General features: G+C 57.1%; 1 protein-coding gene across 3 annotated transcripts in view; it reads right to left on the reverse strand.

The window, feature by feature from the left end:
* Positions 1-2,756: 2,756 nt before the first annotated feature.
* The window catches only part of ZMIZ2 (zinc finger MIZ-type containing 2), a 48,110-nt gene continuing 23,311 nt past the window's right edge, over positions 2,757-27,555 (reverse strand). Inside the window, exons 2-19 of one of the 3 annotated variants that reach the window (XM_050937409.1) lie at positions 24,118-24,242; positions 22,841-22,958; positions 22,133-22,335; positions 21,579-21,771; positions 18,098-18,361; positions 17,368-17,547; positions 16,803-16,868; positions 15,900-16,071; positions 15,160-15,301; positions 14,348-14,558; positions 11,407-11,512; positions 10,410-10,567; positions 10,030-10,097; positions 9,555-9,623; positions 8,186-8,433; positions 7,565-7,737; positions 6,657-6,911; positions 2,757-4,433 (exon numbers count right to left, since the gene is read on the reverse strand). In XM_050937409.1, coding sequence (XP_050793366.1) covers positions 4,326-4,433; positions 6,657-6,911; positions 7,565-7,737; positions 8,186-8,433; positions 9,555-9,623; positions 10,030-10,097; positions 10,410-10,567; positions 11,407-11,512; positions 14,348-14,558; positions 15,160-15,301; positions 15,900-16,071; positions 16,803-16,868; positions 17,368-17,547; positions 18,098-18,361; positions 21,579-21,771; positions 22,133-22,335; positions 22,841-22,958; positions 24,118-24,167 — 2,784 coding nt within the window. In that variant the 5' untranslated portion in view covers positions 24,168-24,242 and the 3' untranslated portion in view covers positions 2,757-4,325. Of the gene's footprint in view, positions 4,434-6,656; positions 6,912-7,564; positions 7,738-8,185; positions 8,434-9,554; positions 9,624-10,029; positions 10,098-10,409; positions 10,568-11,406; positions 11,513-14,347; positions 14,559-15,159; positions 15,302-15,899; positions 16,072-16,802; positions 16,869-17,367; positions 17,548-18,097; positions 18,362-21,578; positions 21,772-22,132; positions 22,336-22,840; positions 22,959-24,117; positions 24,279-27,555 lie in introns of all 3 variants that reach the window. The other 2 variants (XM_050937410.1, XM_050937411.1) reach the window with 2 other exon arrangements.

Genomic DNA, 27,555 nt, shown 5'->3' on the forward strand with positions numbered 1-27,555 from the left:
CCAAATTAGACAAATTAGAGGATTGAGCCAAAAGAAATCTGATGAGGTTCAACAAGGACAATTACAGAGTCCTGCACTTAGGATGGAGGAATCCCATGCACTGCTACAGACTAGGGACCGAGTGGCTAGGCAGCAGTTCTGCAGAAAAGGACCTAGGGTTACAGTGGATGAGAAGCTGGATATGAGTCAGCAGTGTGCCCTTGTTGCTAAGAAGGCTAATGGCATTTTGGGCTGTATAAGTAGGGGCACTGTCAGCAGATGGAGGGACGTGATCATTCCCCTCTGGTCAACATTGTTGAGGCCTCATCTGGAGTACTGTGTCCAGTTTTGGGCCCCACACTACAAGGAATGGAAAAATTGGAGAGTCCAGAGGAGGGCAACAAAAATGATTGGGGGGCTGGAGCACATGACTTATGAGGAGAGGCTGAGGGAACTGGGATTGTTTAGTCTGCAGAAGAGAAGAACAAGGGGGGGATTTGATAGATGCTTTCAACTACCTGAAAGGGGGTTCGAAAGAGGATGGATCTAGACTGTTCTCAGTGGTAGCAGATGACAGAACAAGGAGTTTCAGAGTAGCAGCCGTGTTAGTCTGTATCCGCAAAAAGAACAGGAGTACTTTTGGCACCTTAGAGACTAACAAATTTATTTGAGCATAAGCTTTCGTGGGCAACAGCCCACTTCTTCAGATGCATAGAATGGAACATATATTGAGGAGATATATATATACACATACAGAGAGCATGAAAAGGTGGGAGTTGTCTTACCAGTTCTGAGAGGCCAATTAAGAGAAAAAACAAGGAGTAATGGTCTCAAGTTGCAGTGGGGGAGGTTTAGGTTGGGTATTAGGAAAAACTTTTTCACTAGGAAGGTGGTGAAGCACTGGAATGGGTTACCTAGGGAGGTGGGGGAATCCGCTTCTTGAGAGGTTTTTAAGGTCAGGCTTGACAAAGCCCTGGCTGGGATGATTTAGTTGGGGATTGGTCCTGCTTTGAGCAGGGGGTTGGACTAGATACCTCCTGAGTTCCCTTCCAACCCTGATATTCTACGATTCTTTCTTGCTGGTAGATTTAGGATTCTGAGCTCATTCTCGGTAAACCCCTTGGCAGCATTAACTCCTGTGCCCCCATTGGTGCCATCACCGCTCCCCTGTGGGCTTTGTTCTGGTGACCTCTCCTTTATTTCTTTTTGCCCACCTCAGATTTCCGAGCAGCTCCTGGGGCAGCTGCATTGGCTGCCTCTTGCTCCACATGTCCTGCTTTCTTGGATGAGGCTGGATGTGTTGCTCCCAAACTGCTGCCTTTCAGCTTTCCCCAGCCACCTTCCCCACTGTTGGATTTTCATATGCCCTCCTGCACTTACTGGGTTCCTTCATTCCAACCTGCTGTCTTACTGTCCTGGTACGGCTGCTGGCAGAGACCACATCCCTCGCTCTGCTGAAATCAGGGGCTTCGTATTTTCTTTTCCTTCTGTCAGATCCTTTCCTGGGAAGATACAGATTGGGATGGCTCCCCCATCAACCAATCTCTTTGCTCTTTGGATAGCAAGTCACCTTTGGTGTAGCTTAGATGAGACTTATTTGGTATTCAGCAAATACCAGGCAGGTAAAACCCCCACAAACAGTTTTGGGTTGGTTTGAGGGTGGAAGATTCAGGGGTCTTATGAGCAGAAAGGACCATTATGATAATCTAAACTAGTTCCTGCAAAATATAGGCCCGAGAACTTCCCCCAGGGATTCCTGCATCCAGTCCATGACTCTGAGCTTAAGTGTATCTTTTAGAAAGACACACCTTAAGACTCCAAGTGATGGGGAATCCACCACATCCCTAGGAAACTGGTCCAGTGGTTAATTTCCCTCCACTGTTAAAAACGGGCACCTTTTAATCCCAGTCTAAAAGCTTCAGCTTCCAGCCCCTGACTCTCTTTCTGCGTTGGAGAGCTCTCTGCGCTCCAAAATCTCCTCAGGTAGGTCCCAGCCTGTCAATACCAAGTCACCTTCCCTTACAGCTACTCCCCTGATTTTCCATTCCCACTCCCCTCCCAGGTGGGGAGTTGACCTGTTGCTTTGCTGCCTTTCATTTCTTCTAGCCCAGGGGGAGCCACTAGGCGGCCCACAGGGCCAAAGCTGGACCGCCAGATGCTTCTGAATGGACCCCAAAATCTTCTTATTTACTTATTTTTGTATTATTTTCTCTGGAGTCTGGACCTTGGCAATACCTGGACCAAGAAATTTGGTTATTGACAAAAAATATTCAAGGAATTTCCCTGGTAAACCCTTCAGAGTCAGGTTGTCCTTCATTGGCACTGCAGAAATCACTGCTCTGTAACACCCCAGCAACCATCTCCTCCCCATCCAGTTCTCCAGTCTGGACTGGCCCCACTGCACTGACTTCCCATCCCACCAGATTTCGGTTTGACCCAAATCAATCAGGATCACTACAACTTGGGATGCCGTTCCACTCAGCATCTCCCATGGCTGCTTCAGCACTAAATTAGCCCACATTTCTCGCATCTGCTAGCAGGGCTATGTGTAAACTGGACTCTGCATGTTCTTAGCAGAGGGCCAGGGTGAGGGGAGAGATTTGGAACCTGCCCTCCTCTACACTTATTTCTCTCTCTCTGGTGTTCCATGTTAAAGCCACTTCCCGATCAGAGATGTCTGCAGCCTTCTCATCCCTCGACCTGCTCCCATCCTGATCTTGTAATACATGTTCACCACTTCAGACCAACAGCACATAGGTGATTCAGTGAGCCCCACCAAAAAGAAATCCTTTTATAGCGATAATGAAACAGGATACACAAAACTAAACAGTCATCAGCACTCAGACACAGGACTCCGGCCTAAGAAATCCAGCCAGGGACAATGGTTTGGTTTTCCCCTGTCAGGCCATTTCTGGGACCCCTTCTCCACCACACTGAATTCAGCCTTGGTTGGAGAGGGGCGCTGACTGGGGGTGGAGGTGGGGCGGCAGGTTCCAAAACCACAGCATTTGGGACTGACTCTTTGCTTTGATTTCCAGGGCCGGCTGGGTGTGTTCCCATCCTCGTCAGCCAGACCTGGCTTGGGTGGGACAGACATTTCGAATGTGAGGGAAGGGGTCCCGCTCTGGCTAAAGCAGCAGTCTCTGGTGGCGCGGGTGGTCCCACATGGAATGGTCTGTATTACAAACTAGGGAGCATATGCACATTTATACAGAGGACTCTTGCCCCGGGGCTGGGGGACCCCAGAACTAGACACCAGAGCGACCCACTTGCCTTTAAATATATTGGGTTTGTTTCCTTTAGTGTTTCTAAGCTATGTACATCGTTGTGCTTGTAGATGACCCATCACCAGATGAAGTCAATCTGTCAGGGCGTGTTTAGGGAACTGCCTGGTCTTTCTGACGGAGCGAGGTTCCTTTGCTGCTGCTGCTGCAGTCCCGGGGAAAGGAATGGAAGAGGCTTTCCAGGCCCTCCCACCCCCCTTCCACTGCAATTCATCATTGGCCCAACCTCGCTGAGCAGGGAGCCGAGGTGGATCTCCAAGCATGCTCCTGTGATGTTCAGACACTCCTAGAGATGGCAGGGAGCCAGAGCACATGAGCACTGGGGCGAGGTGGTGTGGGGGACTGAAGCCAACTTGGTGCTGTGCCCATCTAGGAGCTGGGATGGGTGGAGATGGCTTCTAGAGCCCTTCAAGGGCAATGCTGTGTCTGCTTCGCCAGGCCCTGGGAGTGAATCTCTTACTGGGCTCCATGGCTCTCTGCTTTCCTTCAGCACGTGTCCCCAATGACCTTAGGCTGTGCAGCAATGTACACACAGGTGCCAGTCTCCATCCTGAACCTCCATGCACCCAGGCAGAGCTGACCATCCTAGAGCCATCTGAGGAAGCCAGGAGGAGGCTGGGTGCCACCAGCCCCATTCCAAGAAGTTGCTCTGCTTTGTTCTTCTCCAGCTGTGGCTTGTAGGACACCTCCAGGGTCAATCAATGGGGCCAGTACACCCAGCATATTGGTGACCTGGCACGTTAGCATAGCCCGAGTGCATCTGTGTCACGGAGGCTCCAGGAACGGTCTGAGAGGGCCATCTCAGTTGCGCGGGAAGGACTCCCAGAGCCAGCTGCTCCAGGGTCCCTTTTGTGGGGCAGGTTCTGAGAGTTCAGACAAGAGGGTTATTGTCCAGGCCAAAGTCCTGGGCTGCCTCAGCCCTGGTCCTTGCCCAGTGCAGAGGAGAGGCACGTGTCTGGGAAGCTGTGGGATGGATGAGTGTGGAGGTGCCTCAGGGCGGAGGCAAGGACGAGGGCATGGAGGGCCTTTGGGCCTGGTGACTGCATTCTACCAGGGACGGCTTCAGTTGTTCTCAAACAGGGAGAGCAGGTCGTCATTGCTGTTGTTGGGGAGATCTGGTGGGCCCAGATAGGAGAGCAGCTCATCGGGGTTTGTCAGTTCGGGAAGAAGCTAAGGGCAAGGAACAGAACAAAATTACTAGGACAGCTGGGACCCAGAGAATGTCACACAGGTGGCACGTAGCCAGTAACAACCCGCCCAGCCCCCTGAGGAAAAGCCAGAGTCGAAGGCGCTGCTCTGGACAAGGGGAGAAAGTAAATGGCACAGCTACAAAAGAACCCAGGAGCCCTGACTTGAGCCCCCAGAACCAAACCCTCAGTGCACAGCCTTCTCCCTGCTGCAAGCAGCACCCAGGAGCCCTGACTCCAGTCCCGGCTCTAGAACAGACCCCTTATTGCAGGTGACCTTCCCTCTCCATAAAGCCAAGCTCCAGGCTATCCCCTCTCCACCCTTGCATTCCCACATGGAGAGATCAGCTTCTGATCAGGCACACCACTAGGCTCCAAAATTTGGGAGCTGCCCCCCGAGCCCTCTGTTGGGGTCACACCTTGACCTGCTCCCCAGGCTATAAAACACTACCCAGAACGGGACGTTTGGCCCCATCTCACTCAGCCTGGCATGTCAGGCGACAGCTGGTGCGAGGGCCCAAGGCTGCCCAGAGAGCTGTGGTGAGCCAGTGTTGCCCAGTTTGCTCTGGGCATGGCAGTTCAATTGATTTCTTCGGCCTGGCTTTGAAAACCCAGCAGGAGTAACTGCTAGTTGAGCACCCATGGAGCAGAGTGGGATGGGATAGGAAAGGGGGGCTGTAGCCTCCAAGTCCCTGCCCCACAGAAGCCATGTGGAAAGGTTACCTTTTTATGTCGGCCCCCAAAATAGCCAGCAGGTGCAAACTCTCCTGCAGGGAGATCAGGAGCCAGAGGGTGGGGGCAGCATATTCCCCCAGTGCTGGGACCTTCCCCACTAACACCACAATCCCCATGTCCAGTCACAGCCCCCTGGGAAAACAATGCCAGCTCCCAGCAGAGAGGGGGCAACTTGATCCACAGCTAGATCCAGCAGCTGATGTTTTTGGCAGTCCCTCCCTGGCCAGGGGCAAGGGAGACTCCCAAGCCCTGGGGGCTCCTGGTTCATAGTAAGCTCAGAGCATGTGTGAACAGTGGCATGTGGTGCTGCAGGGCTGGGGAGAACCGGGTCCCCGCTGGGGCACAGATCTCTGGAACAATGACACGTCTAGGGCAGACAGAAGCCAAGAGCGGAGCCCCACAGTGCTGCTGAGAGTGCACTAATGAAACACCTGTTCGGCGGGGGAAGGCGACAGGAAATTCCAGCCGCTGCAGATGGTTCTGAGTTCAGCTGGCTGGGCAGAGTGGGATTAGCCCTGGCTGGAGGCCTGAGACAGTGCCGTGCCCCTGGGGTGGCAGCCTTGCCAATGCCCGGGGGGTCTCTGAGCAGACATAGGAAGGGGATGCACAAAGGGAACAGCATGAGGAAGCACTGGCTAAGGGCATGCCTCCTCTGCCCCCGCCCCTCTAACGCAGGGCACCAGCCGAGTGGAGCTCAAACCCCTGACCTACTGCCCAGAAGAGTCTGACGGGGGGATGGGATGGGGATCAAGCCCCATTCCCCACCAAGACCATCTGTGCCCCAGGCAAGAGGGCGGTGGGGATTACTCCTACCCAGCCTGAGGCCGTAAGTCCTGTAGCCAGGAATCCTTCGGGGAAGCCAGTGGGAGCCAGACCATGTGGGGAACAAACCATACCCTCCACGGGGGCTGTGTGGCGAAGACACTCTACTACACTCCCAGAGGGCGTGGTTCAGAGTCTCACACCTCCAGCTGCCCTGTTGCAAGGTGGGGGCAGATCCATCGAGCTAGGGCAGTCCAAGGGGGTCAGCCATGAGGCTGGCTGCATCGTCGCCTCACCTACTGCTGGCTCTGAAATTGACTTGCCTTAAGTGGCGTGGGGGAACTTTGAAGAGCACACGTCCCTGCAGCCCTCCTGCCCTGGGGCAAAGGCCTTGAGCATGTGGGGATTTTCACTCCGATAGCAGGGGGCACTGAGCTGGGCTTTTTGGCATACAAGTTTCTCAGACCCCATCCCCAGTGAGCATGGGAGCCGGGGGCCAGTGGGCTCAGCCAGCAATGGGCCCAGGCACTGTTGGCTAATCACAGAACTGGGCCTCAGTCTGGAAGGTCCCTGCAACTAGTGCAGATCAGTGCATCAAGGCTTCCTTTGCCCTGCTTAGAGACAGAAGACTCAGTGCGGGGGCAGTGCAGCCCCTCACACTAGTCCCAGAGCTGGGCAGGGCACACTCAGGAGGAGTCAGGTTACTTACATCAAGGGAAGGCTCTGGCCCTTCCCCAGCTCCCGGCATGCCCGGCTGCCCCACCATCCCAGGCCCAGGGTTAAAGGCAAGATCCCCTGCATGCGTTGGACCCCCAGATCCCGCCTGCCCAATAGGCTGCCGGGACTGCGGAGGGGGAGGGTTCCGATGATGGAGCTGCTGTCCCGACTGGCCGCTGAGGCTGGGGTTATGAAGCCCCTGCTGCACAGGGTTGTGGGATGGATCCATCCTGCCAGATGGAGGCATCTGAGAGAGAGGAAGAAAATCTGGCGATGAGAAACCATTCTCTGAGGTGTGGAGTGGCCAGGCCTGAAGCAGGGCCCCAGCATTACTCCCGGGGCCATACGGACACCCAGCATACACGCCTGCCCCTTTAACAGCCCCACAAACATGCCACTGCCATGCACCCTGTCCCACCCTCCCCTCACAACCATCCATGGCACTCATGGAGCCTGGTATTTTACAGCTGATGTGAACAGACAGAATAGTGCCTCTGCATTCCCACCTTCCCGAAGAGCCTGCCACACTGCCCCCTGTGGGGTATGGGCTGTGGCAAAGCGACGTGCTCTCTCACTCACCAACTTCTGGAGATTGTGCCCTGGTTCTGGCTCTCCTACACCAGATGGCAATTAACCATGCCCGCTTCAGAAACCAACCCATCAAAGGACAGGATGCTATTGGGCAAGGCAACATGCTGCCAAGCAGCCCAGGCACATCCAGTGAACCAGCTGTGAGCTGGCACAAACACTAGTGAGGAAGTGCAGCGTCCTGCCAGCTCCACTGCTCAAGGGCCTGGGAGGAACAGTTCCCACAGACGGGGTGGGGTCATCCCAGCCACAGGGAGAGCACCCCTCTCCCACACCCACAGCCCCTGCCCCCTCCAGGGAAGCCCAGCTGACCTGTCCGGTGATGGAGGGAGCCGGTGGCTTTTCAGGGGTCAGGAGGCTGCTGGGAATGTCCGATTGGTAGGAGATGGGGGGAGGCCCTGGAGTGAATTCGTTTAATGTTGGGGTGCCGGGGTTTGTGGGAGGGAACGAGTCCGGGAAACTGCCGGGGCCGGAGAAGCTGGAACCTGCAAAAGGAAACCCTGTCAGAGTAGAACCAGGTGTGCCAGGGTGGGGCGAGGCGCGCTGAGGAAGGACACCCATGGGCAGTTCCCTGGGAATCCCATCATGAGCTGCTGGGCACACTCAGCTCCAAGGCACCTCCCTGTACTTCATCCAGCAGCAGGGTCCTCTTGGCCATCTTGCCCTGCCTGCTCCCCCAAAAGGAAGCCAGTGGAGACCCCTTCTTTGTCCCTTCCCTCTGGTCAGAGGCCCCTGTTCCTGATGCCCAGCCCATCCCTGCACCCCAAGGCCCCATTCCCTGCTCCCCCACCTGAAGGCCCCATTCCTTGCCCCCTTGCCCGCTCTCCCACCTGAAGGCCCCATTCCTTGCCCCTCCCTAACCTGAGACCCTCTCCCCTTCCTCCCAGCCCAGAGGCCCAGTCCTCCCCCAGCCCCCCAACCCCAGTCACTCACTCTGGCTACTGTAGTCACTGGCACTGCCGCTGGTGGGCGGGGGCTGCAGGGGCGTGAATGGTGAGGAGCCGGGGCCCAGGGCAGCAATCATCTCCATGACATTGGGCATCACCATGTGCGTGGGGCTCATGGTCCGGCAGCGCTTCAGCACAGGGCCATCCTGCTCCTCCTTGATGTGGATGTCGGGCTTGATGGGTACTGGCTTCCAGCTGCATGTGGGATCGATGGTGATCTCCTCATAGTCGGAGCTGGGTGGGCACAGAGGGGCAGGTCAGGGTGGGCAGAGCTCACACACCTGCAGGGACTGCCAGGGCCTCTGACATCAGCCAGCCTGGGGCAACCGGGCTATTGCTGCAGCAGCCCTGGGCGTGGCAGCTTTCCAAGAGGGGTGAGGAAGGAGCATGGGGGGCTGCATCCTGGCAAAGCCCTCCAGAGACCCCTGTCGCCTGTGCTGGGAGCTGCGCTAGCCCTTGCTCTGGAGCCAGCCTCTCCCTTCCTGGGGGCGGGCCAGACCTGTTCCCTGAAGTCCCTGGGTTTAGCTGGGCAGAGGAGTCAGCAGAGCAGGGCTGGCATGACAAGGGCTATGGAAAGATGGGGTGTGGGAGCAGGGCCGGCAGGGGGCTCTGTACAAGGGGCGGCTGCAGGCAGGGCCTCTAGTGCTGGTCTGTCCTGTTAGTCATGGAGAGGGGCCAGCTCAAGAGCTGCAGAGACTGGAGCCTTCTCTCAAGGTGCAGCCTTCCGCCCAGTCTGCCCCAGGCTGTGCTGGAGGGACCCCTCTGGCAGTGGAAGAGGAGGGGTGTCCAGCACTCTCTGCTGAGGCTGCTAAGATGGGACTTTTAGCTGGACATACCCAGCCACTGCCTGAACCCTGCACTGGGCCCTGGGGACAGGCACAGCCCAGCACTCAGCTCAATCTTGTTCTGGGGTCCCCCAGGAAAACGTATTTCCCCCCCCCTCCCACTAAGCAGGGCTCTCTAGAGAGCACTGCAAGGTGCTCTGTCCCCCAAGGCACAGCTCTCCCATCCCTTGTGCTCCCACCCCGAGCTGTCCATTCCCCAGGATCCCCTATGGACCCCACCCAAGTCATGTGCTGCCCCGACGTCCCCTCACCGCACACGGGGATTCCCCCTTCAGCCCCTCCACCATCTTCCCTCTCCTGGGGGCAGGGGGGAGGGGGGAGGGCAGGGGGCAGGTCAGGGCTTTCCAGAGCAAATCCCATAATCAGTCTGGCTTTTGGGGGGCAGGTTGTGCCCCCAGACAGACACTAATTCCACCAGCTCTCTCTCTCTCTGGCACATATCTGCCCTCTGGTGGCGAGAGGGAAACACAACAGTGCAGCACAGTGCGGGAACTCAAGCAGGGCACTTACTTCTGAATGTAGATCAGGATCCCCAGCATGTACTGATCCACCTCTAGTCCTTCCAGCAGGGCTGTTTTACTGAGGACAAGACAAGGGAGGAGTCTGAGAACGGAGCCCAGTCACACCATTCAGCTCCTCGTAGGAGCTGGGGACTCAAATCCAAAACAGCATCCACAGCCAGAGGAACCTAGTGCTGCTCCCCTCCCCCCCCACAAACCCCCTGGGTCCTGAGAGTGGGTCATAAAGCACTGTGCAAAGGTGGGAAACTGAAGCACAGTGAGGGCAAGTCCCAGGTCACCCAGTCACAGAGTTGTGGGTAGGATCCAGTTCTCCAGCTTCTCGGCCACCTGCTCTGAGCACTAGACTCTGCTACACTGGTGCCGCTCTCCCCTGCCCCGTGACAGCAGTTCAGCCAGTGTGTGAGGGGGTGGGGAGTGGGGGGGGTCAGTCTGGGCTGCCCACTTCACAGAGCACGACCACTCACTTGCAAACAGGACACCGCCACGTTCCCCTCTCGCAGTTCAGCTGCAGGTAGGACTCCAAGTCGAAGCACTGAGCAGGGAGAGAAAGTGAGACAAGCAGTCATCTTGGGGGTGGGGGGAAGAAGGCAGCAAAGTGCTACCTCCAGGTGGCAGGGAGAGAGACAGCCCAGGCACTGGGCTAGCAGCCTAGCCTTACAATGTCCCCAGTGAGGAGTCTCCCACCCCTTCCCTGGAAAGACTCTTCTGCCTGAGAAATCTCACTGCCATTCTGTCCCTTTTCCACTAGTCACAGCTCTTTATTTCTGGACCTCTCAGCATGTGCCTGAGCCCAGACGCCTGGCGGGGAGCACAGCCAGTGTGGGGGTTGGGGGGGGGGTCTCACCTGTATGTGCCTGCAGTCATGCCCTCGGGCAGGGAGCTGGATTCTCCGGAAGGTGATGGGACACTTCAACGACACCTTGATAGCTGTCTGCTCCACGCCATCCTCCCCATTGGGACCCGGAGTCCCTGGGATCGTCCCGCTGCTGAAGTTTCGCTTTACTAGGTATTGAAAGGGAAAGGCCACTGAGAACAGCACCGTCACTTCCTGGGGAGCTGGGTTCAGACGGAGAGAGGTTCCAGGCCTGGGGAGCCAGCCTGCCAGGAAGCTGCACAGCCCCCTACTCCAACCCCTTAGGGAGGCTTGCTTCACATGGCAGGGCTGGGAGGGGAGACCAGCAGGGGGCTAGTTAGAGTGAGGGGGCTTGTGCAGAGTTGACAGGCAATGCTAGGACCAGGCCTTGCCACACTTATGGGTCAGCTGGTGGCAACTCAGGCTGGGGGGATGAAAGTGCTGGTCACCACTAGGGTGCCCCCTGGCTCAAAGGCATGCACGTCACCCCTGGCACAAGGAATTGGAATGTCAAGAGTCAGATGCCCACGTGTATGAACTGCACTAGCCCACTGCGATGGGCACCTGAGCCAGCAGGAGGGGAGAGCCCTTAGGAACACACCAGCTGGGCTTGGAGGGAGAGCACTGACTGGTGCCCTAATTACTAACGCCTTGCCCTCCTCGCTGCCTTTCCCCCGAGGCTCTCCAAGCTCCTTAGTCACTAACTGACTGTGTGCCAGCTCAGTATCATTATCTCCATTTAACAGATGGGGAAACTGAGGCACAGAGGAGGGCAGGGGCATGCCCAAGGTGAGAACCCAGGAGTCCTGACTCCCAGTCCCTTTCTCTAACTATAAGCCCACAAAGACAGAACCCAGTGCTGCTTGGAGTTCCTCCTTCCAGCTCCCATCTACAGCAGCTCCACCAAGAGCACTGCCCACAGGGCTAAGGCCTCCAAGCTCATGACACGTCAAAGGAGCCATCTTGCGGCCCAACAGGGGGCACTCACTTTTGGTGATGCAGTGCTCAGCTGGTAGCAGGCGCTTCTTTATTAACCCTTGCAGCACTGACCGAACGGACGGCCGGTGCACCAGCTGCAGGACAAAGAGGTGAGACTGCAAAGAGGAGGAGAGAGAGGTTAGCTGGGCCGAGAGAGGGTGAGCATTTGTGTGTGTGCACAAATCAGACCAGCGTTGCCATGCCTCTCCTCCGGTGCCCCCAGGCCCCACATCTATCGATTGCACCGGTAGATCCCCAGGGCTCTGCATAAGAATCCCAGCCAACAGGCTCCACTGAACTGTCTCGTTGAGCGTTCTAGTGTGTCTGGAGTCCCTGGCCCTTTTAAATGGCCACCCACACTCCTAATGACATGGCTATAGACTGTGTCCAGTATACGTGGTCAGGGCCACCCTGCATCTGATTCCCACAGGCTGAGCAGAGCTTTCCCAGCTACCCAGAGGCTGAACCCAAAGCCCCTTCCAGGGGGACATTATGGGTGGCAGCAGTAGTGCCACCTAGGATTAAGGTTGCTCGACACCTCCCATTTTAAGACAACTTTTTTAGCTATTTATAACTTTTCCAAATGTTAACTGCTCAGGCTGAATTTTTCCACACCGAGAGTCTGCTTCAGGCTGCATTTTCTGGGCAAGTTTCAGAGAAAAGAGCTCAGCTGTTTCCAAGACCAAGACTAGGGAAAACATCTCGTTTTGCCCATGGTCAAAAAACTCTTGCGAGCATTTCGCTGAGAAGCTCTAGCACCCCCATGCTTTGGGGCAGAAGTTAAAATGTGACAAGGGGTTGCCCTCTGGTATAAGCAAAGTGCACGGACAACCTACATTGAGGAATTTCTAGCTTTTGAGTACTTGACTTTGCAACCTTAATGTTCTTTTCACACGCAGTGTGGGGTTTTTTTTGGTGTTGGGTTTTTTTTGGTTTTGTGTTTTTTACTGTAATATGCCATTGGAACATCCGACCAAGGGCTGGGATGCATTCTCCGTCACCGGCAAGGTTTCAATTACGATTGGCTGTTCTGCTAAAAGATCTGCTCTAGTTCAAACAGGAATTAATTCAGGGCAGTCCTATGGCCTGTGTTATGCCAGAGGTCAGCCTAAATAATCTGAGTGGTCCCTTCTGGTTCAATAAGCTGTGAATATAGGTGTCAAGTATCAGAGGGGTAGCCGTGTTAGTCTGGATCTGTAAACGCAGCAAAGAGTCCTGTGGCGCCTTACAGACTAACAGACATTTTGGAGCACGAGCTCATGCTCCAAAACGTTTGTTAGTCTATAAGGTGCCACAGGACTCTTTGCTGCTTTTTGTGGATATAGGTTCTCTCTCATAGTCTGCTCCAGGGAAAACAGAAATCCCCTCCCTCCCAGAGTCCAGGCTGTGACTTCTGGAATACCTGCCCCAGAGGTCAATCCACTACCCCAGGATATGCTGTATCTCCTCCCGATGGGGCTGCCCTGCTGCTGGTCTAGCTGAACTTGGTTAGTCAGGGCTAGATTTTCTGTTGGGGGGTGGTGCATGCTGGGAGTAAGGAACCAATTGGGAACCATCCCAACCATTAATAATCTTTTGCCCTTCTCTGGTGCCTTTAAATGGTGGAGCTCAACATGAGTTAACTAAGCAAGTCTGGAAGGTAAGTTTAGTATGCACATCGCTTAGGCCACACTCCTTCCCAGAGCTAGGAACAAAAGTAAGGAGTGAGCTCCCATCCCCATTTCTAACCATTACTCCACCCTCCCTACTAACGCCAGGGCTCCAGCTCAGGACTCCTGGATCTCACTGCTCTGCTCTAACCAGCAGACCACACTGTCTCCAATAGGCAAAGGTACGGGTGCCCCTCTGGGATGCTGATGGTTGGAGCATGTGGATGCTGAGAGATATAGGTGCCCTTGGGAGACAATGCCCACATCTCCTGGCCTGGCAGAGATGGTGTGTGGTGTCTGACCTCTGACTGGCTGTAGCCAGGAAATGGGTTTTTATTCCCATGAAAAATCTTGGGTTTTCATCAAAAAAATGAAAAAACTAAAATATTTCAATTTGGCAATACTGCTGGGGTGCCTCATAGGAGTTGTAGTTCAGGTGCCTCATGCTCTCATTCTTTATGGGCTGGACTTCAGTTTCTCCTCCTGATGAAAGCAGGTGATGGTATCATGGGAGTTCCTGGCTGTGGTGCATCATGGGAAAGCGAGTCTGACTCGGGAATCTGGCCCTTAGAGTAGAATGTGGATAAGAGGAAAATGAACTACAACTCCCATGAGGTGTGGCAGCAGCACTGTCAAATGAAAACATTCAGCATTTGTTTCTTTGATGAAAAATCAAAATGGAACCAGGCGGTAGACCAGAGCAGATCTATTAGCAAAACATCCAACCTTAATTTAAAAAATGTCAGTGATGGAGAATCTACCACGAGCCTTGGGAAATTGTTCCATTAGTTAATTACTCTCACTGGTAAAAATTTACACCTTATTTCCAGTCTGAATTTGTCTAGCTTCAACTTCTAGCCAGTGGATCATGTTACACCTTTCACTGCTAGACTGAGGAGCCCATTATTAAATATTTGTTCCTCACATAGGTACTGAAAGACTGTGATGAAGTCACCTGTTAGCCTTTTTGTTGTTGAGCTAAACAGACTGAGCTCCATGAGTCTCTCACGAGAAGGCAGGTTTTCTAATCCTTTAATCATATTTGTGGCTCTTCTCTGCCCCCTCTCTAATTTATCAACACCCTTCCTGAATTGTGGGCACCAGAACTGGACAAAGGATTCTAGCAGCGATCGCACCAGTGCCAAATGAGGACTGGACCCACGATGTGATGTAACTTTACAACAAGCATGTGTGCACACATATACACACACATAGGCTTGTATGCGTCTGGCAGGGTCTGCGAGCTTGTCAGTTTGTGCATGTACTCGGATCTGGGCAGATAGAGGAATGCAGGTCACTTACACAGCAGCAGGCAGTGACCGTTATCTGGATGGTGTTCCTCCCAGGCTGGCACACCTGCTTCAGGTAGAGGGGCTTGTGAGAAGTCTTGTTGTCTCCCCGCTCGATAGTCAGGGGCGTAGCATTGACGCTGACCTGGACTGAGGCCGGCCAGTTAGTGTTCATCTGTCGGTCCTCGTGGTGGTAGCATTTGAACTGGAGCTCCAGGTCAGGCCTTGGGCAGGAGGAAAGCTAGCTAAGTGACCCCAGCCAGTTCTTTGGACGGGCTGAGGGGGGTGTAGAGGGAGATAGGCTAGGAGCCTGTGGAACAGGGGCTCAGGGTAGCTCCAGGGCCAAGGGGGGAGCATTGGCCAGGTTCTCTCCATTGCTAGAGAGAAGGCAGACGGGATGGGGCTGTGACTCAGCGGTGAGGATCCTACCTACGAAGGGGCCAGAGGGCAGTGCCTTGAGGTGGAGGGACCAGAGGGTGATGGTTGGACTAGGGGGTGGGAAAAGGAGCAGATGCAGCTGTGGGGAGGCCTGCCCCTAGGGAGATGCCAAAGCTGCTGCAAAGCCAGGAGGGCCAGGCTGCATCTCCACCAGCAGGCATGAGAGCGGCCAGGCCAGTGTGACGATGACCCAGACCCGTAACAAGGAATTATTGCACCCGAGGCAAGGGCCGGTAGAGCTGCGCCCCTCCGCTTTGCATGCCTGAGGCAAGTGCCTCCCTCGCCTCGCCCTTGTTACGGCACTGCGATGACCCCAGTGGGATGGGGGGACCCTGCCGGCGCTAGGGGTGAGGGAGGCTGCGAGCGGAGCCCGGCGGGAGGCCTCACCTCAGCATCAGCGTCTTGTAGACAGAGTCACGGAGCTGGAAGACGTGGTTGCTGACGGCCAGGTTGTGCTGGAGGCGGAAGGGCTCCAGGACCACCCCGTCCCGCACAGGGAAGGTCAGGCGCAGCTCCTCGCACGGGTTGCCTGCGGTGGGGGCAGGGGGGCTCAGGCTGGGGGTGGGCCAGCGGTGCAGGGCCATGGGCACCGGCAGGCACCGCACCCGCAGCACCACAGGCACCAGCTGCAGGGGGCGCCAGGCCATGGGGCCGGCCTGGAGCCCCCTGCCCCTTCCTCCCCTCCCAAACATGATCGGGGGGCAGCGTCCTGTCCTCCCCTCTTTGGGTGGAGCCCCGGATACCCCTCCCCCTCTGCTAGCTCCTCCCCTGACCTGATTCCCCCTCCCCAACTGCCATGGAACCCCCAGTCCCTCAACGTTCCATCTGCCCCCTTTAGGGGCCGTGCCCCCTAAATTCCATCCCGGCTCAGAGGGACAGACCCCTGCGCTGTTCCGCCTTGCCCTGTGGGCCGGGAGCCGCCATGCCCACGTCTAGCGAGGCCGCGGAGCAGCCAGGGTCTCAGCCCAGGAGCTGCTGCCTTTCCCCCTGCTCTGGATTCATCCCCCCATCCCCACGCTCTCTGCAGCACCCATGGGTGATGGGCCCAGGTGGCCCAGCTGGTGGTGAAGGCGCTCCTCTGCTTCGGCGCCCAGGCTGGATCCCAAAGACCTGCAGATGGGACTCACCCGAAGGCGACGGGTGCAGAGAGCTGATGCTGGGCTTGATGTCTGTCAGGAAGGGAGACTTGACGTCCTGCCCTGGGGACATGTAGGGCGGGATGGTGCTTCCGGGCGTCATGGGGGGTGTGGGGTTCCCGGGCAGCGGGGAGCTGGGGTAGCCAGGCATAGACCGGCCAGGCTGCAGGGAGACAAACACAGCGTGGCCCTCAGAGCAAGCCCCACCCGGCCGCCTTTGGGGGAACCCAACCTTTAGCACAGGGGGTGCGTCCCCTTAGGGACTAGGAGGGGAACAGGAGATATGGGGGAAGCAGGAGGGAGGTAGAAGTAGGGGGCCTGCTCCTCTGGGCAGAGATGCCAAGGAAAGAGGGAGGTTGGGAGACCCCTGGAGCGCAGGGAGAGCTACTGGTGCCTCTAGAATTTACTTGGCATGCCCATGAGCAACCTGCCAGATGAGCCAGGGGACTCGGGGTTGCAACAAGCACGCCCCTGGGGCAGCATTGGGTGGTAGCACCTGGGGGGCACAGTGGGCATAGTGCCAGGGGACAGGACTGGCAGGAAGCAGGTGCAGTACTGGCGGGCAGAGCAGGTATAGCACCGGGAAAAGCAGAGCGGACACAGTACTGGGAAGGCAATGCTGGGGGACAAAGGGGATGCAGGACTGGCAGGTAGCACCATAGGGGCAGAGAGGACACCATACAAGGGTGGTAGGACTCGGGGGGCACAGCGGGCATAGTACTGGGAAGCAGTACTGGGGTTGGGGTGCAGAGTAGGTGCAGTAATGAGGCAGTACCAGGGGAGGCAGAGTGGACACAGGAACAGGGGGCAATACTGGGCGCAGAGCAGGCCTGGCTGCCCCTTAGGTCCCAGAGCAGGGAGGTGCCAGGGCTGGCCCTCGGTGTGGTGACTCACCCCATTCATGGAGGCCTGGCTGTAGCTGGTGAAGCTGGCATTCTGCCCATTGAACTGGTCAGTTGGCTGGGAAGAAGATGACCCCAAGGCACAACTTTAGAGGAGCATCCCAGTCCTCAGATTTCAGCCCACCCCAGACCCGCTAGACTGTCCATCATGGACTGGCCTCCTCACCCCATCCTGGGGGGGCCTCATCTCAGGGTGTAGGCAGCAAGATGGGTCAGGGGTACAGGCAGGAGTCATGGGGTGCAGGAGAGGATGGTCTTGGGGCTAAAGCTTGAGCCTGGGAACCAGGACTCCTGGGTTATTTTCCCAATTCTGCCTTGCTGGCTGACCCCAGAAAACCCCATTGGGCCCTCTCTACAATGGGGTTCAGCTGCAGGAGACAGAGGGTTAACTCCACAGAAGCTCCTGGAGCAGGGGGCACTGGAGCAATTGAGGGTGAGGGGCAACTTTAAGACAATGTGCTCCCCCCAGTGGAGGCTGCCTTATCCTACCCTGTACAATGCCCCCCAACACCCTCCCCCTATATAGTCTCTGCAGCGTTACCCTGACGGTTACATACCTTGTAGTATGGTCCAGCGGAGCCAGAGGCGGAGAGGTACTGGCCCATTCCTTGCTGCATGGGCATCCTGTGGCCAGGGTATGAGGGGGACGGGGCAGATGGCTGGGGTGCGCTGGGGGCATACTGGGCAGCTTGGGTGGGGTACTGGGCCCCCTGAATGTACTGCTGCCCAGGGTAACCCTGAGAGGGAGAGAGAAGATGGCATCACAGCCCTGAAACCAGAAAGAGTGGAACCCCCCATGCAGCCACCTCTGGGGTGGAGGCCAGCACAGAGGTGATGCATCGCTCACTGCCCAGCAGTGCTGAGCAAGACTCCAGAAGAGCAACGCCCAGTAATCTCCTCACCCAGCTGAGTCGCCCCAGTCAGGCTTGAAGCTGAGAGCCAGGAGCCTCGCTGAAAATGCTGCCTCCCCCAGCATCATTGTGTGCCTCTACCCTGGGGGCTGGAGTTTGTGGGGCCTGCAGTAGCTACCTTCCTCTAGCCCCGGTGAACTCTCGGCTTATCACTTTTGGCAAGCTCAGGGTTAAAGCTGGGCATCAGGTCTCTTCTGAGAGGACAGAAGAGGTTCCAGAGCTGCAGGGCTCCCAGCCTCCCCAGGCCCAGGACCTCCTCCTTGGGCAGCGGCAAGCTGGGTCCCAGCATGAGGGGTCACTCTGGGCTGTTTAATTGCAATGGGACACAAATCCCCTGCCCCTGGTCATGTCAGCCTCATCCCTGCTTCGTACTCACGTCACTGGAATACGCCCTCTTGACCCCCTGCCGGGGGATCTGCTGGCTCTGTGGGGGCCCGGGGTACCCATGCTGGGGCAGCCTCTGTCCTCCATACAAGGGGGTCATGCCAGGCGCCCTGGCGGGGTTCATGCTCATGGGAGACATTGCTGAAGGGCCCATCACGCCCCCCATGCTGGCAGGGTTCATCCCAGCTGGCACAGCAGGTCCACGGGGGCCCGAGTGAGGCAGGAACTGGCTGTTAAATGGCTGCCCGGCCCCCATCTGGAGAAATAAGTAGAGAGATTAGAACCACTTGGAAAGGAAACAAAGCATATGGGGCACTGCAACAATTCCTGGTTCACACCCTAGCACTCAGCACTGCTGAGGTGTTCAGCACCAAACCCCATCACTGACCCCCCGACACCCATCACTGACCCCCGCACATCCAGCACCCATCTCTGAAACACCTCCCCGCACCCAATCACTGGCCCCCCCAATCCAGCCACATCACTAACCCCACCACACCCAACCCCATCACAGACACCCCCACACATACATCCATCACTGACCCCCTCCACACCTAGCACCCATCACTGAACCTCCCCCACCTCCAACCCCATCACTGACTTCCCACATACACCCATCACTGAGCCCCTCCACATCCAACCCCATCACTGACCCCCCACATACACCCAGCACTGAACCCCCCCATACCCCAACCCCATCACTGACCTCCCACATGCACCCATCACTGAACACCCCCACATCCAACCCCATCACTGACCCCACACACACACACCCATCACTTAGGGATCTGGGGCAAAATCAGTACTTGGTCCTGCTAGTGAAGGCAGGGGGCTGGACTTGATGACCTTTCAAGTTCCCTTCCAGTTCTATCAGATAGGCATATCTCTATATTAAACCCCACACACACACCACCAACCCCATCACTGATCCCCACGTACACTCAGCACCCATCATTGAACCCCGCCCCCACACAGGCATCCCATCACAGAACCCCCATTATACTCCCAGCACCCATCACTGAACCCACCCACACCAAATCCCATCATTGACACCACCCACATATAACCCCATCACTGACCCCCCACTGTAGGGGAGATTTTGGCAAACTCAGTAAAGTGCACGATCACTATTGCTTACTGTTAAAAGCCGCCAAGTCAGCAGGCTGTAAAATGGCCATGCAGCAGCCATAACATAACCAAGGCAGGAGGGGAAGGGGTTTTGGGTGCCACAGAAAGGGCAGCTTGACCCCACATCCTTTCTGATAAGAATTGTGTTGAAATTGCTCATATATGCATTTTAGAAAAACAGGAAGCTTGTCTATATTTGCCCTCAGGAATGTGTCTTTCAGGGCCTCAAGGCGTGCAAACTCTGGAAAAAACCACAACTGTTCAATGGATGATCAGAAGGAAACCTTTTGCTTGACCTTTGAAACTGCTTGCTTAATAAGTTTTCTTTAAGTGACATGTCATTATATGAGTACTGTATAAATAAGGGGAAAAAGTTTGAGGTAACTGGACTTCTCAGGAGGGACTCTTCAGGGACTCTCCCTCTGGACACATCTTGTGGTCCCCACCGGCAGGCGGAAGATTTGGGTGACAGAAGGCTGCTGCTGTGCCATTCGAGAGCCACACTCAGCTCTGGTAATTATCAAGGGTTGGGGGTGTTTTACTAACCTGTTGTGGACATGTGTAAGTGCTTGAGACTAAGTAAAGTTTAGCTTTAAGTGAAAGCACCCTTGTGTTGTCCTGTTTGTGCCAGCCATCTATCGGTCACTGATTTATTTCCTGACACCACCTCATACAGAGTAAAAGTTACCAAGAGCTTTGGGTTGAAAGAACCTCGGGTAACACCACACACCCAACACTGACCCCCTCCATATCCAGAACCCATCACTGATCCCAGCCATGCACTCATCACTGAACCCCCCATCCAATCCCATCACTGAACCCCTCATGCATCCATTACTGAACCCCACCAAACCCAACCCCATCACTGGCCCCTGTCATGCATCCCATTACGGAACCCCCCAAACAACCCCAACCTCATCACTGACCCCCACATACACTCGTCACTGACCCCCTGCACCCATCACTGACCCTACCCACATATAATCCCATCGCTGACTCCCCACGCACCCATCACTGACCCTTGCATGCACCCATCACTGAACCCCCACAACAAACCACATCACTGACCCCCCCACATATACCCATCACTGACTCTCTCTACACTCAGCACCCATCATTGAACCTCCACACACCCAACCCATCACTGACCCCACCACACACACATCACTGACCCAACCACATCCAACCCCATCACGGAATCCCCACATACACTCAGCACCTATCACTGAACCCCCCCACAACCAACCCCATCGCTGAACCCCCCCACAACCAACCCCATCACTGACACCCCCACACCCCATCACTGAACTCCCCCACAACCAACCCCATCACTGACACCCCCACACCCCTATCACTTAACCCCCCCACAACCAACCCCATCACTGACACCCCCACACTCCATCACTGAACTCCCCCACAACCAACCCCATCAGACACCCCCACACTCCATCACTGAACCCCCCCACAACCAACCCCATCACTGAACAGCCCCACAACCAACCCCATCACTGACACCCATACACACTGCCAATGCCATCACTGACCCCCCACGCACACTTCTCTGATCCCTCCACACCGACCCCATCACCGACACCCCCTTGCATCCATCACTGATCCCCCACATCCAACCCCATCACTGACCCCCCATGTACCTCCAACCCTGTCACTGACCTCCCACATACACCCAGCACCTACCACACCCAACCCCATCAGACCCCCCCACATAACTTGTCACTGACCCCCCCACGCACCCATCACTGACCCCCCATACATCCATCACTGACCCCACCCACATATAACCACATCACTGAACCCCCCCAACTGAAACCCGTCACTGACCCCCCATGCACCCATCACTGACCCCCCAACATCCAACCCCATCACTGATCCCTGATGTACCCATTACTTACCCCCCTATGCCCCAACCCCATCACTGAACCCCTACATAGACTCAGCACTCATCACTCTCCCTCCCACACATGCACCCAGCACTCAACTCCCATCACTGACACCCCACCCCAGGGACATCACCTACCCCACCCCACACATACCTACCACTGCCAGAGCACCCATCTCCCCTCCTACACATCTATTAGTGCTGGGGTTCCCACCAACCCCAACACCCTGCTTCTCCGCTGGGGCACCTAGCACAACCTAGCACCACCAGGCCCCCAGAACACCAACACTGCTCCTGTCGAGACTGAGGCACCTGTGCACCATCCCCAGCCCGTACCCACCACCGGCGCTGCTGGGCCCCAGAGTTACGCCGACACCCCCATTTAATACGACAGCCTAGTGCCCCCAGCCTGCTAGCAGCTGGCCGGCCGAGGGAGCACATCTCTTACCGCTCCGTACTGGCTCAGCTCCTGACTCTGTTTCTCCTGCAGGGCGGCTACTGTGGCCGTGGCTGTGGCCGTGGCCGTGGCAGCTGCTGCGGCCACAGCGGCTGCAGCAGCTGCCTGGGTGAAGTCAGCTGGGGGCCGGCCCGTGTGCGAAGGGAGGCCCATGCCGCCGGGGCCATTGGGGCTGCCTGCGTAACTAGAAAAAGGGGGGGAAGTCACAGGGCCGTTCCTGCAAAGGGCTGTGGGACTCCCCCCATTGAAGGCCTATAACGGCATTTCCCCCCCACCCCACTCCATCTCCCTGAAGGAGCCTCCATCCCATCCCAAGACTGGGCTCCCCAGTGCCATCAATGATGGTGGGAGGATGAGGATGGTTCCTTATCTGGCCAGGAGGGGGAGCACAGCACCGCAGTTTGTGTGGGCATGGGGTGTTTGAGGGCTTATTAGAGAGAATAGCTCCATTCTCCCATCACACCAGGGCTGCCCATGACCCTGAGAAGCCATTGTGCTTAGGAGAGCACTGCACCATCCGAGCCATGTCAAGTCCCCCCACTTACCTAGTGGTGAAGCCCGGTCCCCCGGGGTACGTGCTACGGCCGTACATCCCCTGCTGCACGTAGCCCTTGCCAGTGGCCCCCTCCGGGAAAGGCTGCTGTCCCATAAACTGAGGCGAGTTCACTCCAGAGCCACTGCCAGCCATGCCAGGCATCATGGGGTTTCCAGAGGCGTTTCCCCCAGGGCCCATGGGGTTTCCAAAAACCTGCACAGGACAGATCCCGAGGGAAGTGGTGTGAGGGGGTGAGAGAGGCAGCATCCAGCCCTGGGAGCCCCCCACCACACCCCCTTAGCCAAGGGGCTGCAGCCCAAGCCCCAGCAGCATGCCTGGAGTGGGGGAAGGAAAGAGGGGGGTGGAGGGGTGAGGGGGGCTGGTGGAGGAACACGTGTGGGCACAGAGTTGGCAAGGGGCAGTGTTTGTGGGGAGTTGATGGAGTGGGGGTGGTGTGTGGGGCTGGGGTTGGAGGGAGGAAGGGAGCTGGGATGGAACATATGTGGAGGGCTGGTGTGGCAGGGACAAGGGGTGGGGAGAAGGGATTGGCAGAGGGGCAGGAGGTGGGTACAGGTCCCAGGACAGGTCTTTCCCCTTGGCAATGTTTTAGGTGCTCCCAAAAACACCACAGCTCTGGGCAGCTCTCTAGACCTTGCCCTTGCCACGCCCAGGGGACCCCCAACTGTGTCCCCGTGACTTGGGGAGGTGGCGCGGGTACCTGGCTCTGGGACGTGTTGTTGCTGACGCCCCACACAGTGGTTACCACGGAGAGAGATCCTGCAGGTTGATTGGTGCTCTGTTGCCAAGGAACTGACTCGTATGCAAATGAACCATCACTAGAAAGAAAACAAGGCCATTAAAAGTCCCTCTGGGAGGTTGGTGGGGGCGGTGGTGCAACTGGACAGACACACGTGGCCAGGGCTGGAGGCATCCATGGCAAGGAGGGGGCTCCGGTGGATGGGGAGGAGCGGGGGAAAGGGACGTTATTTAAGGTAAACACCAATGTGGACACAAGAACCAATGGATATAAACTGGCCAGAAACAAGTTAAGGCTTGAAATTAGGTGAAGGTTTCTAAGCATCAGAGGAGTGAAGTTCTGGAACAGTCTTCCAAGGGGAGGAGTGGGGGCAAAAAACCAAACTGACTTCAAGACTGAGCTTGATAAGTTTGAGGAGGGGATGGTGTGATGGGGCTGCCTACAAAGGCATGGAGCCGATCTGCAACTGCTAGCAGCAAATACCCCCAACGGCCAGAGATAGGGGAGGGCTCTGAGTTACTACAGATAATTCTTTCCCAGGTGTCTGGCTGGTGAGTCCTGCTCACATGCTCAGGGTCGAACTGATCGCCAGATTTGGGATCAGGAAGGAATTTTCCCCAAGGTCAGATTGGCAGAGACACTGGGGGGGTTTCGCCTTCCTCTGCAGCGTGGGGCCTGGGTCACTTGCAGGTTTAAACTAGTGGAAATGGTGAAGTCTCTGTAACTTGGGGCCTTTAAATCAAGATTTGGGGACTTCAGTCACTCAGCCAGAGGTGAGGGGTCTGTTACAGGAGTGGGTGGATGAGGTTCTGTGGCCTGCCATGTGCAGGAGGGCAGACTAGATGATCATGATGGTCTATAAGTTTATCTATGAGTGTTGGGAAGAGCTGGCGCAGTATCTGTTGCCAAGCAGGAGGTGCTAAGTTGGGGGGATCCATGACGGGGGAGGAGGCGCTGAGTCTATGTGGGGGAGCAGGGACAGGGCAGGAGGCAACACAAGGTGCTTATCAGCGATGTTTGTGTAGAGCTGATACAAGACACATCACCTCGTCCTCTGGTGCCACGTGGTGGGTAATGCTGGAGCTGTGCATGGAGAACTCTGTTGCTCCCCCCATCCCAGCCGGCAGAAGGGGTGAGGGATGACCCCAGTTCCCCATACATCTCCCTGGAAAGCCCACCCCCAAATTCCAAGGTGTGCCAGGGACGGACATACGGAACTGACGAACAGAAACACTCACCCATGCGGCGTGGGCGGGAGGGATGGTTTCATTGGGTTCATGGAGTTCATTGGCTGCAGGCAGGCGAGCGGGCTGCGTGCTGGGTCTTCGGGAACAGCGACGGCTGCTGAGTGGCTCCAGCCGGACTGGGGAGGGATGGACAGAGCGCCAAGGCATTAACACTACAAGGAAGCAGCAGCCACATGGAGTGTTAGCTCTCTAGGCAGGCTCTTCTGGCATGGGGCACTGCAGGGGGAGCTCCAGCTACACAAGCCCCAGTGGGGGCACTACGGGGAGCAGGGCAGCAGCACCAGCTGTGGGGGGAGTGCCCAGCTACTGCAGCCCCGGCCTCTCCCAGCAGCGCCAGCTGTGGGGAGAGTGGCAGGAGCGCTGTGTGGGGAGACCTCTTCCAGCAGGGGGCACTGCAGGGAATGGGGCAGCAGCTCTGGCTGCAGCAGGGAGCTCCCCGCTAGACCTGCACTGGGGATGGTTTTCCCTGTGAAAATTATTCCCGTTCCATGTCAGAACACAATGGAGACCTTTCAACATTGTAATGAGAAAACAGGGAGGGAGAGAGAGAGAGGGAGAGAGACCATGCCCTCTGCTTCCCCAGCAGGCCAGGATTAGAGCATTGGTGGTGGTGGTGGTGGTGGGGAAGACTCACATTCAAATCCCTCCTCCAAACTCAGCAGGGGAAGGGAGGGAACATGAATGCCTGAACCACCTGGCAATATGTCATCCTCAGCCTCCCCCTTCTCCACCGAGTACCCTAACCACGGGGGCACTTTGCTCTCCTGGGGCTCTCTCTGTCTCCTTCCTCTCCCCATGCCCCAAGAAAGGCCACCCTAAACCTGAGGATCCTCCCCTGCCAGCCCCCTGCCCCTTGGAGCAAGAGTCGGTGACACTGATCCATTTTCACCAACACAAAAACGTTTAATGGAAAAACGGCCGCACAGCCGGTATCCCTGCACAGGCCAAGGGCCAATGAGTACCTAGAGCAGGTGGTGGGTTCAGAAACAAGCAGTTGCTTGGAACCAAGGGCAAAACTTGGCAGACCCCCACCGCTCCCAGAGGGAATCAGGCCCTGCCAGAGCACCCAGACCTGGCTCCGGGAGGGCACTCATCCCAGGGCTCGGGGTGGGCATGGAGGCAAGCGCAGGGGTCAAGGGGTCATTTCCAATTCAGTGACATGCATGCTTTTAATTCATCAATCCCTCATATCTCTCTCCCCAGCCCCCTGCAGACAACCCATCACATAAAGCACCCCCCATCCCACACCCCCAACCCCCTCCAAGCACACACACTGGGCCTTGCACACATGAGCCCTGTCCACAAATAAATGTCCTCTGTGCATGCAGCCCACGCAGATGCAATCCTACAGACACCTGCAGACACACAACCCTCATGGACACCGCAAACACGTCCACCGCTGCACAATCTGCCCACTGCCACAACCTGTCCCCTCACAATTGCTCACACAGCCCCCAACCCCTCTGCACCCCACATTCCCTGACATACAGTGATGCCCCTCTGCCAGTGGCTGAGGTGCCAGGACTTTGCCCGTCTTGGCCTGAGTAACCCTTTCCCCAAGGTGCTAATGCTGTGCCACCTCCTTGGGGGTCCATGGGGTGGCCCCATGCTGCCCCTAGGAGACCCACAGGGCAGTACTGGACACTGGGCCATGATGGCAGGGGCTGTGACTCAGCCAGTGCTGGGGAGAGAGCAGGGCAAGGCTAGGCACAGAGCCGATGCGCTCGCCCACCTGCTCTGTCTCTCACGTCTGCTCTGCCTGCTGAAGCGCCCTCCCACTGGCCATGTTTCTCCGCCCCACTGCACCCCCTCTCTATATCAATGGAGGCTCCCACGCAGCCCCATGGCATCTCATGAGCATGATCAGGCAAGGACGGTATCTTTATCACTAGGTGGCACAGGGCCGTGGGGAGGGAGCTGTCACCCAGGGAGGCTGGAGCTCAGCCGGGAATAGCACCCTGGAGTCCTGAGTCCCAGGCCGCACCCGCCCTCCTCCCAGTCCATCCCTGACACCCCACAGCCTCCCCCTCACTTCCCAAGGCCGGGCAGGGGCGGACCCTGGCGCCTTGCACAGTGTTTGCGTCCCAGACCTTTGGTCGGGTCAGATAAGGTGAACTCTTCAACTCAGTTCAACCGCCTTAGGCCGGCCCCTTGGTCTCACCCATCCCCTTGTACTGGGCCCCCAGAACTCCTCTCTTGCCCCCCCAATGACGAGTGGGGGCTCTCCTGAGGGGAAGTGGTCACACTGGCTCGGCAGCACCAACTACGTTAGCTTCACAGCGCAGCCAGCAGGAACTTGGCGTCCTGCCCAGATCTGGCAAAACAAGGTCCTGGCATGTGCGGGCTGGAGGGCTGGCCTAGTTCTGCTGGGTTAACTCTCCCTGGCCCACAGCTCGCAGCCGGTGGCATGACTCAACCAGAGCAAACCCACAGCACCCACCGCCTGGCTCGGGCCACTACGCCCCGGGCACAGCAGGCAGGGGGAGAAGATCTCTTTAGGAAATGCCCTCTCCCAGCAGGGGGCTTTGTTGGGGGCAAGGCAGCAGTGCTGGCTGTGGGTTGAGCTCCTGGCTACTCCATCGCTGGTCTCCCCTAGCAGGGGTCACTGCGGGGAGCAGGGCAGGAGCACTGGCTGTGGGGCGCCCTTAAATGTCCTGTGCCCAACGTCCCCACATGCAGCAGCATGCCATCCCACGCACAGTGAGGAAGGAAAGCGTCTCTGGCTGGAACAGCCCAGACCAGCTCCTGGATCCTGTTTGCAAACACACAGTGGAGCCAAGGCCTCCTGGCAGGGCGCCAGCAGCGCGGGAATCCGGCTCGGCACTCTGGAGCAGGGGGGTGGGAAGGTGGGGCAAAGGCTGCCCTCCCCCTTTGTGCCTGGTGCTGGTGGGGGAAGGGAAGCAGGCCTGAGGCTGGGACAATAACTGAAGCCCCCACTCCGCCCGGCAGCCTCCACCTCTCAGCCATGGAGCACCAGAGCAGGGGAAACAGTAAACCCTGGCTCCCTGCCACCGCCCGCTTCCCTTGTGTGTCGGAGACAGGCCTGTGGCCAGAGCACCCCACACTCCAGTTAGGGGCTCCTGATCCCCGTGGGGAGCCTGGGATCCTGCCTCAGCAGGGACCTGTCTGCCTGCTGCCCCTCCACCCGCTATGGGCAGGGGCATCCTCTCCCCATATGGGCGGTGCCTGGCTGAGCAGACAGAGGAGGCCTGTCTGGAGGGAGGGGGAAGGGGGCTGCTTGGCTGATGCTCCCAATGGGGGAGGGGAGTGCATGAGCTCAGCTGCAGGAACAGGGGCAGGATGCAATGGGGCTGCGGGGGCGGCAGCTGCACATCCCCCACCATGAGCTGCAGGGCTGGGGGGAGGCCTGAGAAGGAGCTGGAGGAGGGGTGTTCACAGGTGCTCTGCTTGTGACAGGAAAACTACAGC

Source organism: Gopherus flavomarginatus, chromosome 2, assembly GCF_025201925.1.
Source record: "Gopherus flavomarginatus isolate rGopFla2 chromosome 2, rGopFla2.mat.asm, whole genome shotgun sequence".
Classification (NCBI taxonomy): Eukaryota; Metazoa; Chordata; order Testudines; family Testudinidae; genus Gopherus; species Gopherus flavomarginatus.